This window comes from Lampetra planeri, chromosome 23, assembly GCF_965212315.1.
Source record: "Lampetra planeri chromosome 23, kcLamPlan1.2.h2, whole genome shotgun sequence".
NCBI classification, from domain to species: domain Eukaryota; kingdom Metazoa; phylum Chordata; class Hyperoartia; order Petromyzontiformes; family Petromyzontidae; genus Lampetra; species Lampetra planeri.
In genome coordinates this window covers 10,373,722-10,388,414 of record NC_136129.1, presented here as the reverse complement: position 1 = coordinate 10,388,414, position 14,693 = coordinate 10,373,722, and the positions used below count along the sequence as shown (strand labels likewise).

The window sequence follows — 14,693 nt, the reverse complement described above, 5'->3', positions numbered from 1 at the left end:
TTCTGCAAACAAAGGTTTATTGAGGTCCTTTTTATACAAGACTCCCGTGAGCGCATAAAACATTCCCCCATCTTTCAGTCTTCGTTCATCTTAGGAGGGAAACACAAAACAAGTTTTCAACACAGCTTTAGTGAAAATCAGTGTAATCTCCAATACCTTAACAAAAACACATGGTAATTCAAAGTGTGAAAATTATATATCATGAGAACTGCGCAAACAGTACTTAAGGTGAATATTCAGGACAATACTTGCTCCTGCCCCTTGGTATGGGGGGGGGTGAATGCTGATGTCCCACACACAAACGCAAATAGATTATTTTTTGCAAAACAGACTGAAATATCGTTTTCTGAGGCAAATGTAATTTATTTTGGCTACAGAAAGGCCATGGGACTATATTTGTAAAATGGTGAAGGAGTTAATTGTTAAAGTTAACTTTGGAGCAGGGAGTCCCCCCCTTCAGTAATCCTCCACAGTCGAGCACTGCATTCAATCGATCCATATGACTTGAGACTGAGGACAAACCTGGACATGCAGCAGGTCTTCTTAGAAGTCTGAATAATGTTTTAACCTAAACAAGACAAAATATATTATTAGTTAAAACATGTCAGTACATCACTATGTGCTTACTACTTTTAAATAAGCATTGCAATGTTAGTTTTTCCACCAGATTCCATCCCAATGTTTCTATCGGTCTCAACAATCAGAACACTTGCAAAGCAGCGCCTAACCCCATGTTCCAGAATGGTCCACTGAAGGAGATGTCACAGAACTGCTTCTGAAATACCTTCAGGTGACCCTTGCCACACCACAGCAGCACTTTCCCATCCATCCTGCTACAATTTAAATGTCTGTCAAATGACAATTTGTCACATGACAGCCAAACCGATCATTCCAGAGCCGGAATCGAACGAAATTAAGTGCAGAAACAAATGTAATGCGATGGGTTTTCCTGGGCAGTCATTGGCAGCTGAGGTGAACGGGGATCACCTTGTGGATTTCCATTTCAAGACACAGAGACAGCACATGAGCGTCCACCTGGTGACTCCTGGACGCTCGCAAATACGTTCCGCTCACGCACAGGTTTCTGCATGTCTTCGAGCCCTCACCTGTACAGCAGCGCCAAGCCCTTGTTATTTGCGATCGAGAGGAAGCCGCTGTGTGGCGAGAAGGCCATCGTCTGCGCAAGGTAAATCGTCTTGCGGCGAAATACGGGGAAGTTGGAGAACACCGACTGGGACGGGACGTGGACCTGAGCACAATGGAGACGCACAAACGCCCCTTAGCCCGATCACAGTTGCACTGGCTTCCAGTTGCCCAACGAATACATTATAATGTAAGGTTGCACTCATTACACACACAGTGCTTGCCACAAATTAACCACAATACCTTGCTGAGCTCGTCAAGGAGCATAAACCATCAGGCGGACTCTGATCATCCTCGCAGCAGCAGCATTTGGCTAGCCATCGCACACAAGACTGTCGCCGCGTCGCGCTTCTGGGGCCGTCTGGAATGCTCTTCCAATATTAGGAAGTCACTGGCGCTATGCACTCTTAAATCTCGACTGAAAACCAATTTCTTTATAACTACTTTGTGTTTAAGTTTGTTATTCTTCCCCTGCACCTCCGATTAGCACGGTCGGCTACGTACGGTGGAAAAGAAGTTAAACACGTACGTACATACATACGGCTGGTGCAGCACATACAGCAGGGTATGAGCCAGCCCACACGAGTCTCTCCTTCAAATCACACCGACAGCACATCGGGTGCTCGTTGTTAAGGCAAGGTCTGTCATGGAGGCTTCCAACACGGCTGACCGACAAGTGCATTTGCCACTTGTTGCAAACGTATGAGGTTCGAGCCCAACGGCCACTCTGGTTAATACTCCCTCACACAGAGCTGCCGATGGACAGCGGCACGTACCAGTCTCGCAGCCTCGTTGGCCGCGTTGGACGCCATGGCGAGGATCTCGGAGGTGGAGTTGAAGGCCAGGCTCGTTGCCGGGGTGACGAGGTTCATGAGGGCCTTGAGGGGTGCGGGGTTGGGCTTGGAGTGGCACTCGTCGCACGTGTACAGGTTCACCACGCCGCTCACGGACCTGCGCGCACGGCAAGACGCGTTGTAGAAACTCGGCTCGGTATTGCGCCGCTCTCCACGTACAATCGTAGCTGGGTACAGACAGTTTGTGTGTGCATCCAGACGAATACCCCTTTTCCACTGGCACACCAAGCCAAGCTAGCGCAGGACCCTCACGGAAAGGGTGGGTTTTACACCGGCTATTTGCCGTGCCGAGCCAGAACCGAACAGCGATTCGCTGGCCTCGTAAAACATCTGAATCGGGCTCGGGATCCAGCAGGGCCAGGGGTGCTGCTAACGAGCTGTATATAAAGATGACACGCAGCGGACAAGGAGTGACAGCGTCATCTACGGTTATCTCGACTCGTTCATTGTGTGCAACATCAGCGGTGCGGCTCCGTTGCACAGTGAAAAAGAGGCATCGTCGTCGAATAAAGGAATTGGGGCCAGGCACTCGGTCGGTCGACAACAGCCGTGGGCTCTGGAGCGTAACGTTGCATCCGCGAGTGCAAGGAGAAGGTTCCCACCCGCAGGCGAGGTAGCGGCCGTCGGGAGAGGCGGCGATGCTCGAGCCGTTGACACAGCCGTCGTCCGTGAAGCGGTTGACGCAACGCCTACTGTCCACGTCCCACACGTACACCTGGCCCTCGTCTGCAAGCAGCCCCAGGTGGCACGGTTAGTTCAACTTCCACTATAATGACGATTAAACGCGTCGCGTGAGCACGTGGCGCTGCAGCACCAAGGGGCCTCCTCACCTGTTGTGGTGTAAACGTTCTTTCCGTCGGCGGAAAAGGTGGCGGCGTTGGCCTGCCCGTTCACCTTCATGCTTCCCACCAGCTCGTTGGCCTGTGACACGCACGCACGCACGGGTGAATATCCACAAGTGCAAACGAATGCATACGCACAACCATACGTTGCCTTTTACATATTCTTCAGAATATTTGTATAAAATATCATATTCCGTAAACCAAATGTACTTATTGGAAAAATTTATAACAAGATTGAACGCAAAAGCATGCCATTATGTACAGCTTTCAAAGTGCCGTGGGTCAATGGAAACACAAACACGGAGTACTCATTACCTTCAGACTGATTAGGTGCTGAACTCCCGATGTCCCCAACACCATCATGAACCGTCCGTCGGGAGAGAGTTCAAAACGCTTTATGCATTTCTCCTCCAAGCCTGCAGAGTTGGACAGAGCGACCAGGTGAGTGTCCAAGTACGACCGCTCACATCCTCACTTGTACAACCACAGTCTTCATCAGTCAACCGTATGCCCCCAACCCATCTGGCTAACCTCTCTAGATTGACGAAACACCCCGGTGGTTTCCAACCTTTACACGCACACCGCTTTCAACCCACAACAAATGTTCTTGGACCACTGTGCACCAAGTAAAACCACTCTCAAACCGCAGGCCCTGTAACAGTTTAGCAGACCACTTCCCACAGCCTTGAAGGGCACCAATGGTCGACAGGCCACAGGCTGGGAACAACTGATGTAGATAAACAACCATATAAATAACCCCCATCTGGCTACATGTTCTGACAACCGACCGCACGTTCAGATGAGCGGCAGACTCATCACGTGACAGCATGTCTGCCACTGAGGACTACACGCAAGTTGTTCTACTCGTAGACCAGCCAATCGAGAGGCGATGAGTTCACGTAGCCGAGCGACAGAAACAGAGAGGTGCGGCGGGAGAGGCGTGCTCACCGCGGATGGCGAGGATGGGCGTGATCTTGCCGGCGATCATGTCGTACACGTAGAAGGGCTTGCTGCGGATTCCGGTCGCGATCACCTTCTCCCCGTCGGCGGAGAACCTCGCGCGGTACACCGGGAACCGGTCCAGGAACACACTCTGGATTTTCGGGTTGGTATGACCATCCACCTGAAGCAAATCGTGTTCAAGCATGACATGTGACAACTCCACATGTGACTACTTGATATCCAATTACTTATTCAAAAAGTTAAGCCTTAAAAACCAATGATTCATACTTTGCCAATATGGTTTCAGTTCATGATAACATTGGGATTCATGCACTGGAGTAATGGTTAGCACACAATGGGCTGGTAACGCAGAGGTCACAGATATGATTTGTCCTTCTGGCGCGGCAGCTGAACAATGGTGCAAGTTTCTCAAATCCCCGCCCCCCACTGCACCTGACCACCCAGCAGAATAAATGGGTTGGCAGGTGTGGAAGAGTCATCCCAGTTCCCTATAAAGGTGGGTGGAGGAATCAGAAGTTCACATGAATGGTGACCGTGGGAGTTGATGCAGCACCTGGAAGAGGGAGAGCGACCTGTCCAGTCCGGCGGTGAGGATCACGGCCGCACTGGGGTGGAACTGCACGGAGGTGAGGCGACCATCCGACGTGCGCTGCTGGTTTGCTGCGATGCAGTTCTTCATCTAGTGGTAGACCAAAGGGTGAAATAGTCGACAATCGGATACTCAAAACCGGTTCTTTTACTTACACCAGGCAAAAACTCATCGGCACGACTTCTCTTTCGTGGGTATTTATCAATCCATGAGCAACAAAGATACACTCGTAAAACTCATCGATTGGGTGAACGAATGAACCAACATGTTTCAAAAGGCAAAGTTATACTCTTACTACGTGGATTTCACGATTGAGCTGTGGGCTATCCAAAGTGTTTTCTAGCTCTACCACGTGATGCTCGGCGTGACTTCCGGCGCTTCTTCTTCAGCAAATTATTTTATTCGGTTCCTTATAAGAACTCCCAGCAAGTGAAGCGAAACAGCGAACATCGTGCCAAACAACATGCAGTACAACCTGAACCATATCGTAGGAGCTGCTACGTCACGCTGCCCAAACACGGCGCGTTGGCCCTCACCCGTAGAATGCCCTTGGGGAGGCTCTCCGAGGATGTGAGGTAGTTCCCGGTCCTGGTGAGAAGATCGTCCTCACCGTCATCTTCTTCCTGCTCATCGTCGCTGTCGTGCTTCGCCTGGCGTTTCTTTTTGATGCGGGACAGGTCAGCCCAATCGGGAACGCCGCCCATGGCCTTCTCGAACCTGAGCGCACCGCAAACCGGCACACGCAGCAGAGACGCCGTGCTCAGTTCCTCAGCTGCGGCAGATGGTGAAAACCTGTGGGATCTCAAACGCTAATAATTTCCATCGTATTTTATCATCTCCATCAGGCATTGCCTATTCACTATGAGATAAAGATCTCCCTACACTGTCTATATCCCTCACAGCCCCGTGACGTGAGACCCATGCGGCTTCTGCACGAGCTGATCTCATCGCTCCACCATCTAGCGCGACACCCACACAGTACGAATGCGAGCACCATGCGTCACACGTGCTCACGCAAAACGCACACACGACGGGACTCGCGACACACACAACGCACGTGTGGTGTACACGTGACGTGCACCCACTCGGATTTGAGTCGCTGCTGCAGCTTGGCCCTGGGCAGCGTCTTCTCGTCCACGTGGCGCACAAACTCCCTGCGGTACTGGTGCTTCATGTCCACCCTGTGAAGCAGAAAACACGGGGGGGTTTTTTCAAGACAGCAAGACGACATATCTTTAAGTTATAAAAACACAAAAGTAATAGGATGCAGAAAATGTTAAGAGTTAAAAACTGAAAAGACAATAGAAAAGGTAGAATATGTGAACATCTAACTGTAGAATATAACAATTACACTGTGCACAAACATCGCATTCGAGTGTGGGCGGCTATTCAGAGGTGTGACGTTGTACAGTTCGGCATCAACCGACGAAGACTCACAACTCATTGGCGTTGTCAGCGTCATCCTCATCTTCCCAGACAGGCTGCTTCTCCACCTGATGCTTCTCATCAGCCGCCTCTTCGTCATCGCTGGAGTCTGATGCAGCGGTTGAGAGCTGCGTCGCACAAGCATTTAAATCAGTTGTAAATCATTTCATGTAGGTGCTCGTCACTTAAACTAAAAACCTCGGATCATGTGCACTACGACTACCGTACTCTCCAGGTTGTAAGATGCTCCGAAAAGACGCACAGCTTGATAATTATAAGACACACCACAACAAGCATTGGCTAATGCGGATGCCTATCAATTGCCCATCAATTATTAACATTTGTCAAAATTTTTTTACTCGAATAGAACTCGTTCGCGCAGAAGCTACACGGAGAGACTTGGTGACGAGACTTCCAGGTGCAGCACAGGAGGGAGTGGCAGAGCCACATCTCCTGCTCTCAAAATGCATGAAGAGGGCACCTTAAGAGGCTGCGTGGACACCAGCTTGTGTATGAAATCGTCCTGCCCTCCCAGCACCAGATGCTCCAGCCGGCGCTCTTCCTCCTCCCGCTGACCCAGCACGAGCCGGCTCCTGTGCTTCTGCCGGACCTTCTCTTCCAGGAGCCGCACTGACCCCGCGGGATCCAACTTCACCGTCTCCAGGCCCATGTTCTTGGACTTAACCTTCGGCATGATGGCTCTGAGAGGGACACCAAAGGGGCATGTCAAATCTCCGAGCCAAAAAACTGCATAAACTTCCAGGTATGTTGCAATTATCATACCCACGCCTGTGACATCTTAGAAGCTGGAGAGGGCCGACCCCTCCCCCCTCGCTGCTGCAGACTCAGCCGCCCCATACTCCCTTCTAATTAATATGCATTCCAGCACACTGTAGTCCAAAATATATTGGTACAATATTTAACACGGTGACGGCAGCATTCCTCAAATACACATGGGGCAAGCGCTCGAGCAGAATGAGGACCGTATCGTTACTTATTTTGTTTAGGAACTTAATATTAACTAAACGTTTGTTTAATGATCAGTATGTCATGGCCCCCCGATGAGTTTGTACAAGGTAACGCTACAGGGTTGATAATACTTTAAATAATACCCTAAATGATAAAACTTCAACAGGGATGCAACATTCCAATGTGGCAGCACAGTCCTTAAGAAAAAGTCCAAATACTCAGTTGAGTAAGGTTTGTCAAGTAAACAGAACGTGCCAATTCGTTACTTGTACAGCACTAACCGGTTGTGTTGGATAGGAAATCCACAACATTCACAGCCTAAGCACATCACGATTAAGTCGATGGCCTTGTCGGGATAGGAAGTTACTAAAAGTCACCGCCGCACGTAACGCACCACCTCAGTGGGCGATTACAATATAGTATATCAAGATATACTACCGCTTTATTGGGTGATATTCCAGATCAGTTATAAGATGTGTATGTGGTAAAAGCCACTTATACCATTCAAGCAACGTTTGACAATAAACGCGTTAATCGGCTATTCAACCCGATAATCACAATGCGGTGAGCTCGAACAATAACAAATGCACATTGTACAACGTTGCCCAGGACTAAAGACACAACCATAGTATTATATTTGATTAAGCAGTGCTAAACGCGTGGGTTTAAAAAAAGCGTGTTTCTTTAACTTCACGCGCGGCCTAGCGCAGGCTTCGGTCTCCGCTTCTGAGGTAAAAAAAAAACATTCCGACAAAAAATCACCGGCAGAACATTTCCTCAAACGTAAACTTACGAGTCGCGTCCTGCTCGCGTTGTTGAATGAAGACAAAGACGAGTGTGTTGTAAGTTTCGCTGTTAAAGTCGTGAGTTGCGCTGCTAAAGTCGCGAGTGGGGCGAGCGAGGCCCGGCGTGGTGGGCGAGCGCGCGTGGCCGGGGGGGAAAGTCTCACCCCGCCCCTCACCCCCCCCCCACCCCCTACCCCCCGCAGATTTACCCACTAAAATTATCTCTTTGCTTAATTTACAAAATAACACAAACTTCATACATCGCCATCCATCAAATAAACATTTTTAGTTTTTGTTTTATAAAAATGTTAAATTATTTAACCCGGAAGTTGCTGCCGCGGCTGCTGCTGGGACAGCTTCCGGGTCAAAGCGAACGGTGGTGAAGGGCGGCGAGTCGCCATGTGGACGCTGCTTCTAGCGCTCGTGGCGCACTTCTTCAAAGGTCTTCGTTGCCAGCGGTCGCTCTCCTCGTCGATGCGTTGCGTGTGCTGGTTAACATTGCGGCAAGGCTGTTGGTGGTGGTGTTTCTTCCAACGCACTGCGTGGGCCTGCGCCGTCAGTTACCGCGCGGTGTATAATGATTGTACGATCAGCAGAATTGTTATTATCTGAATTGGCATTTTGTGTTTTCGGCACACTGCCATTAAATACCAAGGGACACGATTATAAACCCCCGGCTGTGCCAGAGTGGCGAAGTATGGTCAAAATAACTCGGCACTTAAAGGCGGACACACCGTGTGTGTGTGCAGATCGCAGTGGGGTCATTAGCAGTGGGATAAGTTGTATAAAAAATAAGCTTGGTACCTCTAAAGTAGTTGGTTTGGAAATAATAATTCACTGTTATTTGTAAGGCGCCTTGTAAGTTTAAGGTGAAAGGCCAAGAGAGAAGGAGAGCGACATTGAATATACGGAATTAAGAAAATGTCTGCTAAATGTCAAGTCCTGTATCGCCATTAACGACTGTGCCCTTACGGCAAAAAATAACTACGCCATGTCAGGAGAGGAAGAGTAGGCCAACGTGTATGAAAACAATAAGAAGAGGTTCATCTTCTTGGTTTTTTCGGTAAAGTCACGTAGAAGGGAAGTAATAGAATAATAAAAATAAAACATAATAAAATTAAACAAAAAAAATGTGAGAATTGTTTAATTTTATTATGTTTTATTTTTATTATTTTATTACTTCCCTTCTACGTGACTTTACCGAAAAAACCAAGAAGATGAATCCCTGCAGTCACGAAAGCTTTAAATCGAAAAATAAGAAGAGAGTTTTACCCTTTCTTGGCAATAAAACTGGTGTTAAGATGCTCGGACACCAGGTAGAAACCTTGAGCAATGAATCAAGTCCGCATGAACCAAACACGAACTTGCGGTGAACATGCAAACACAAAAACACATGCTCTGGTTGTAATTCTCTATGCATTTGGCAGTATTTAACATTTCCTTAGTGTTCTTGTAGTCTAGTGCTAATCATTCGACTTATTTACGCGATATAACCCAAACAAAACCTGTATTATGACTCATTGTCTTTGAAACTGATGTTTACACTAGAGACGGCAGGCTTCAGGGCCTTTGTCTCGAACCGAGATGCCAGGCCAATGTGTGCAGTGGGCACCACCTCGTGCCAGCAGCGATCCTTCTCGACACGGAAAGCCTGGGTTGGGGGAAACTCGTGGCTAAAACAAGAGGAATGGATGTCCGTCGTTCTTATGTAGAGAGCAGCACTTACTGAATCACAATGTATTATAATAATACAAAAGGTGTCAGTTTTGTTGCCAGATAAAAGGGTAAGAAACCAATTATCATATTTTCGCTACTGGCAAAGGAGGTTCCAATGGCACAATGTATGACTTTTAGAAAACGTAGAGTAGTCCAGTGTGCTTTAAAAAAAATGTTAGCACTTACAGGGGACTAGTTTTTAATGGCAAAAGAACGGATAATACACTGTAACATGATAACAAATGTATGTTAATAGCTTCAATAAGTCAAAGAGTCTCCACTTGTTCGCCATCGTTGTCAACGCCGCCTGGAATCTTCTCCAGCTGGTCTCCAGAGCCCGGAGTCAGCACATTTCTCGTGGTCTTGTTGCAAATTCTCAGAAGTGTTCATTTTTTTTTGAAGCACCCTGTATTACGAGTGTTAAATCTGCTAGAACCTATTTAAAAGTTGAATGAACATATCACTTATTTATGTGATTTTTATATTTGTGTTGTTATTTTTATACTACTATCTACGTGACTTTACCGAAAGAACCAGAGTATTTATTTGTTTTCCCAAAATGTAATTGTGAAGATGTTAAGTAGATATAATTTAATAGTTTCGTGTTCTGCCTCGACACTACTACTAAACTACTATTTTTAATTTACCAGGTGAGGCCCTCTGAGCTATATATCTTTTTCAGAAGTGACCTGGCTATCACAAATGAAAGTTCAACGAAGTGGCTTTTCACGTGGAAATTTAAAGCAGCCAAATACTCTAAATGCATGATGTTGATTCTAAATGTGGGGGTGAGGGGGTGAGGAACTGGAGGACCCAGAGGAAAATCCACGTGACCACGGGGAGAGAGACCCAAAAACTGCAAATCTACTAAACTCCACCGAGAGTGGACTTGACATTGGCGTCAATCTAGATTCCTGGCTTTGTGGCTTTTGGCCTTAGCCTTGACCCCCATCGGTCGTGGCCTTGAACCACGGCTGGCGGTGATGTGCCCGCAGGACGAGAGGCGCGGCGTGAGCGCACACTCCTCGCCATCAAGCCCGATGGCGTGCAGCGCGGGCTCATGGGAGACATCGTCAAGCGCTTCGAGGGCAAGGGCCTCAAGTTGGTCGCCATGAAGTTCCTCAAGGTGGCCTGAGCAACACTAAATCATTATTATTATTGAGAAATGAATGCATCGGTAGTATACATTGTTATCCACGGTGTTACCTCATTATAACGAACTATGCGTATCCCGTTGGTAACAAATGTAGCTGCAGCGATTACATTAGCAACCCTGCGTATAATGATTGTACACGCTGACAAATGTTCAATCAGCGTTATTTACAGTGCTATACAGTACACTGTGCGGTATAATTAATACTGTACACATGTACCTGTGTTTTTATGTTTTAATTTGTATTTGGCTAAGGTGTGTACATATAAAAATATATATGTACCTGGCCATGCATTAATGTTCTCATGTGTTTCTTCAATGGCCCAGTTCAAATTGTCATAAAACCTGTTGCAGTAGACTAAACACCCCGATACCGTGACCTTTCTGCCAGTTTTGCAAGTGGTTCGTGATAACAGGGTCATGAAAACCTTACATCCTCCACATTTATTCTTCCGATGTTTCTAGTGGACACCTAGTATCGGTGGCCTGGCGTGATTAGCATGGGACCAGATGCAATAAATCAGATGGCCCACGCCGTCAAATCCCGCCCCACTTCGTAAGCCTCCGGCGCCCGTGGGTCCTGGCGCTGTTGCGCTGACGGCACACTCGGTAGCTCCGCCACTGGGCAGTGTACCTTTTGAGACATTGAGTGTTGTGTTTCAATGCGCTTGCGCTCATAGTAACGGCACGACAATGTAGCAATGCACGTCGTTTCTGCTGTATGGTTCAACATACTCAGAAAACCAAAGTTCACGTTGCGTGCTGTGCTTTGTGCAGCCGCCCGTCACGCTGCTGCAGCAGCATTACATCGACCTCAAGGACAAGGCGTTCTACAGCAGTCTCGTGCAGTTCATGAACTCGGGTCCTGTGCTCGCGATGGTGAATCTCATCTTCATTCTCGGCTCTCCTCACCACACCCGCTCTGCTTTGTGGTCACAATAGGAGGTGTTTTATGAATCATAGAAAATTGCCAAAATGTTTCTCCCCCACCAATATTATGAGGTCAGCCAATCGGTGAATTGAATGCTATTTTAAATACACAATTTTTATACGCATACAATTTTGGTATTTCTCAGTGCACTGCAGTCTCCAATAACATTGAGTTATCTTAGTCTGGGTCTTCATTTATGCTTGTTAATATCCCCTCGCCATCATCAACCGTGCTTTGGTGTTCGGTGGGCGGTCGTAGTCACGCGAGTCACCGTCACGTCATCCACTGAAGTCATCATTGACTCAAAATAAATAAAACACCTGCCGAATGTTTTCGTCACCAATGTCATGAAATGAACACTGGGCCATAGGCACAGAGTGCAGTTGTGGCGCTGTGGAGGTGACGTGTGGTGGTGGGTGTGTAGGTGTGGGAGGGGAATGGCGTCGTGCGCACCTGCCGACGGATGCTTGGGGAGACGGACCCAGCGGACTCGGCGCCCGGCACCATCCGCGGGGATTTCTGCATCGACATCGGCCGGTGGGACTTAGCTTTGACACATCGGCCGTCGTCACGGCCATCGTCTATTGCTAATCGGCCCTTAAGCCTCATCTTTATTTTTTTATTCCATATCTGTATCCACCAATGGGTCCACACCTCCCTACACCATGTTGATCATGGGGTGTCATAATCTCGCAATACTTAGCAACGTTGGTCAGTACGTTGTGAAGGCAGGAGAAGTTCTGATATCATTTGCCACCGATGTTAGCCGTGGTTGGGAATCGAACTCGGGTCACCTGGTTCAAGGTGCAGCGCTCACACCGCTGTGTGCTCCACCTCCCTTGTATCTCGCCTCATTTCTATGTACATCGCTGAAATGTAACATTGTGTAAAGACGACTTGACACACTTTTCTTGAGATGGTTTCTTTATTGAAGACACGTTCTACTGAACAGGCGGAGACCCCCTGCAACAGCCGAGTCTCCCGCGCATCTCCCCCTTATGTACGGACCGAGCCCATGTCCCCCCTTCCCGAACCTTCTCGCGGACTGGACGCTCGCTCCACCGGCAGACTCCACCGTCCTCTTCCGTCACCCGACCACGCTCCCATTCTCGATCATTCCCTTAGCCACCAGTCTCTTCGTACTTACAGCCGACACCCCTGTCATTACCTCCCGTTTCCACTAGTCCACTCACACCACAGGTAGACTCTACTGTCATTGCAATTGTATTTAAAATTGTTTTTTTTTGCTTATTGTATCGTAATTAGTTTCCTCAACAGTAATATTTTGACGATGCTTTATCTTGTTCAACCTTGTTTCACGTGTACTGTTTAGTTTGTGTGACCCATGTCACAGTTGAGAAACATTTGACAAGTTCTCATCTGGTTTAAATCGTCGTTTCATCACCGTTATTTGGTTTGTCATCGGTCGGCCGCGATGGGCTGGCTTGGCAGGACGAGAGGTTCTGGGAAGACCGATTGTGGCGTCTTTGTATTTGTTTTTACAGAAACGTGATCCATGGAAGCGACTCTGAGGAGAGCGCCCAGAAGGAGATCTCCCTGTGGTTCCAGCCGGAGGAGCTGGTCACTTGGTACAGCAACACCGAGGCCTGGGTTTACGAGTAATGGAGGCTGTGTCATTCCCAGAGATTTCTCTTCTCAACATTTGCTGCCTACTGATCTATTTCCATCCAAACACGCTACACATCGAAGGCTTGTTTAGTTTGGAAAATAAAAGCTACGTTTGTTCGTCTAGATCAGGGGTCGGCAACCTACGGCTCCGGAGCTGCATGCGGCTCTTTACGGGCTGCTTCTTGACGATATGTACGTATGTACAGTATGTACTCAGATGCATTGCGGCTCTTGAAATACTGAATTTTGTACCGAATTGGAAAGAAATGGCTCTTCTTGTTATTTTGGTTGCCGACCCCTGGTCTAGATCATCAAGGTGAAACGCCTTGATAGAATACCTCGCTGCACAAAGCTGCCTCTTGTTTTGCGATTCCGTCCAAGTACAACACCTTTACAAAAGTAAAAAAAAAGCAAAGCTTGATAAAAATGTTGGTGAGAACTCGGAGGTTTCATACAGCTTTAACAATGTATACCTGAGAATATGATAGTTTATAGATATTGCAGAAGCAGTTATGCTTCACTGCAGCACTAAAAGCAAAATGGAAGGCACCTTGCCACACAGAGGTCTTTAGGCAGTGGTGGACTGTGCATGCCGGTTGTCTTGCCTTGCGCGATGTCGTGTGCTTAGGGGGGTGGTGGCTGGTTTCGGGGTCTTGCTGCTTAGTCGCGGGTGATGCAGAAGCACGTTTAGTTTGTCTACACGAGGTCAGTGCAGCGTCTTCATTTAGTCCGTCCACATGGCTCCAGCTGCCTTGAACAGTAAATAAAGCTATTTGTCTACAGCCTAAAATATGAAAACTTAGCTGGTTATTTGCATAAAACAGCTGCTGTAATATTCTTCAGGAGAAAATGAAAGCCGTGTCAGCAAAGCGACATCACTTTATGGAGTTTATGCAAGGAGCCAGACACGTGGGTCGTTCACTCAAATACGAAATAACTTGTTTTTTTTTTAGGCCAATAAAATACATCATTGTTCCCAGACCTCTGGATGCATTTGCGTTGTCAAAATAGTTCCCTCTCAATTATCCATGGGTGGATTATCCGGCTTGGAGTAACCATACTTTTGAAAAAATATAAAACCTTGATACACAACGGTTGAATAACTACCCACTTCACTCGTCCCCAATGTGTCTGCAAGTGAACAGATTTAAGAAGCAATAAAATCGGATGACAGCCTGCATCTTCACCCCCATTCTGTGCAATTAAACAATCCATTTGATATCCTAAATGGCATTGTTCAGTCCCCGCTCCACCCTTAAAATACCCCCGATAAACGAGTCTGTTTACAGACTGCCAAGCATTATATTTATAAGTCATGTAGGAGTGATTCAGCTCTTAATTTTATCGGTGTATTACTGTTAATTACTGCATGTGCCTCACCACAAATTTAAGTGTCTTTATCGATCAACAAAAATAACGTGTCATTAGTTTTGCATTATGAAATGTGTACAAGAAACACTAAATTTAAAATAAGCTGCAGTATCTGTATACAGTACTGTAATGATCGTCAGGTTTAAGCATTGGTGGAAATTGTTTACATTGATCTACTAAATATAAATGCCTTCCAAATTCCAACAGGCTTTTCTCATGCGCTCTGGCGAAATCCATTCCCATGACACCCATGTGGATGAAACCAATTGCCAGGTAAAGACAGGCTTCGTGAACTAGTTGGCAATAAAGTGGAAGCAGCAATC

General features: G+C 47.3%; 2 protein-coding genes across 2 annotated transcripts; one reads left to right on the top strand and one right to left on the bottom strand.

Annotated features, from left to right (window-relative positions):
• Window positions 1-7,721, bottom strand: UTP18 (UTP18 small subunit processome component). The gene is made up of 14 exons (XM_078605255.1): window positions 7,579-7,721; window positions 6,298-6,517; window positions 5,829-5,944; window positions 5,477-5,572; window positions 4,928-5,108; window positions 4,356-4,481; window positions 3,788-3,962; window positions 3,155-3,255; window positions 2,828-2,918; window positions 2,600-2,723; window positions 1,920-2,094; window positions 1,107-1,249; window positions 523-568; window positions 1-89 (listed from the first exon to the last, which is right to left on the bottom strand). The coding sequence occupies exons 2-13, from the start codon at window positions 6,508-6,510 to the stop codon at window positions 544-546; spliced, it is 1,566 nt and encodes a 521-aa protein (XP_078461381.1). The 5' UTR covers window positions 6,511-6,517; window positions 7,579-7,721; the 3' UTR covers window positions 1-89; window positions 523-543.
• Window positions 7,722-7,915: 194 nt separating this feature from the next.
• On the top strand, window positions 7,916-13,980 carry LOC144726484 (nucleoside diphosphate kinase A 2-like). Its single transcript, XM_078605249.1, has 5 exons — window positions 7,916-8,012; window positions 10,282-10,412; window positions 11,217-11,318; window positions 11,795-11,907; window positions 12,876-13,980. Exons 1-5 carry the CDS (start codon window positions 7,970-7,972, stop codon window positions 12,991-12,993), a joined length of 507 nt encoding a protein of 168 aa, XP_078461375.1. The 5' UTR covers window positions 7,916-7,969; the 3' UTR covers window positions 12,994-13,980.
• Window positions 13,981-14,693: the final 713 nt, after the last annotated feature.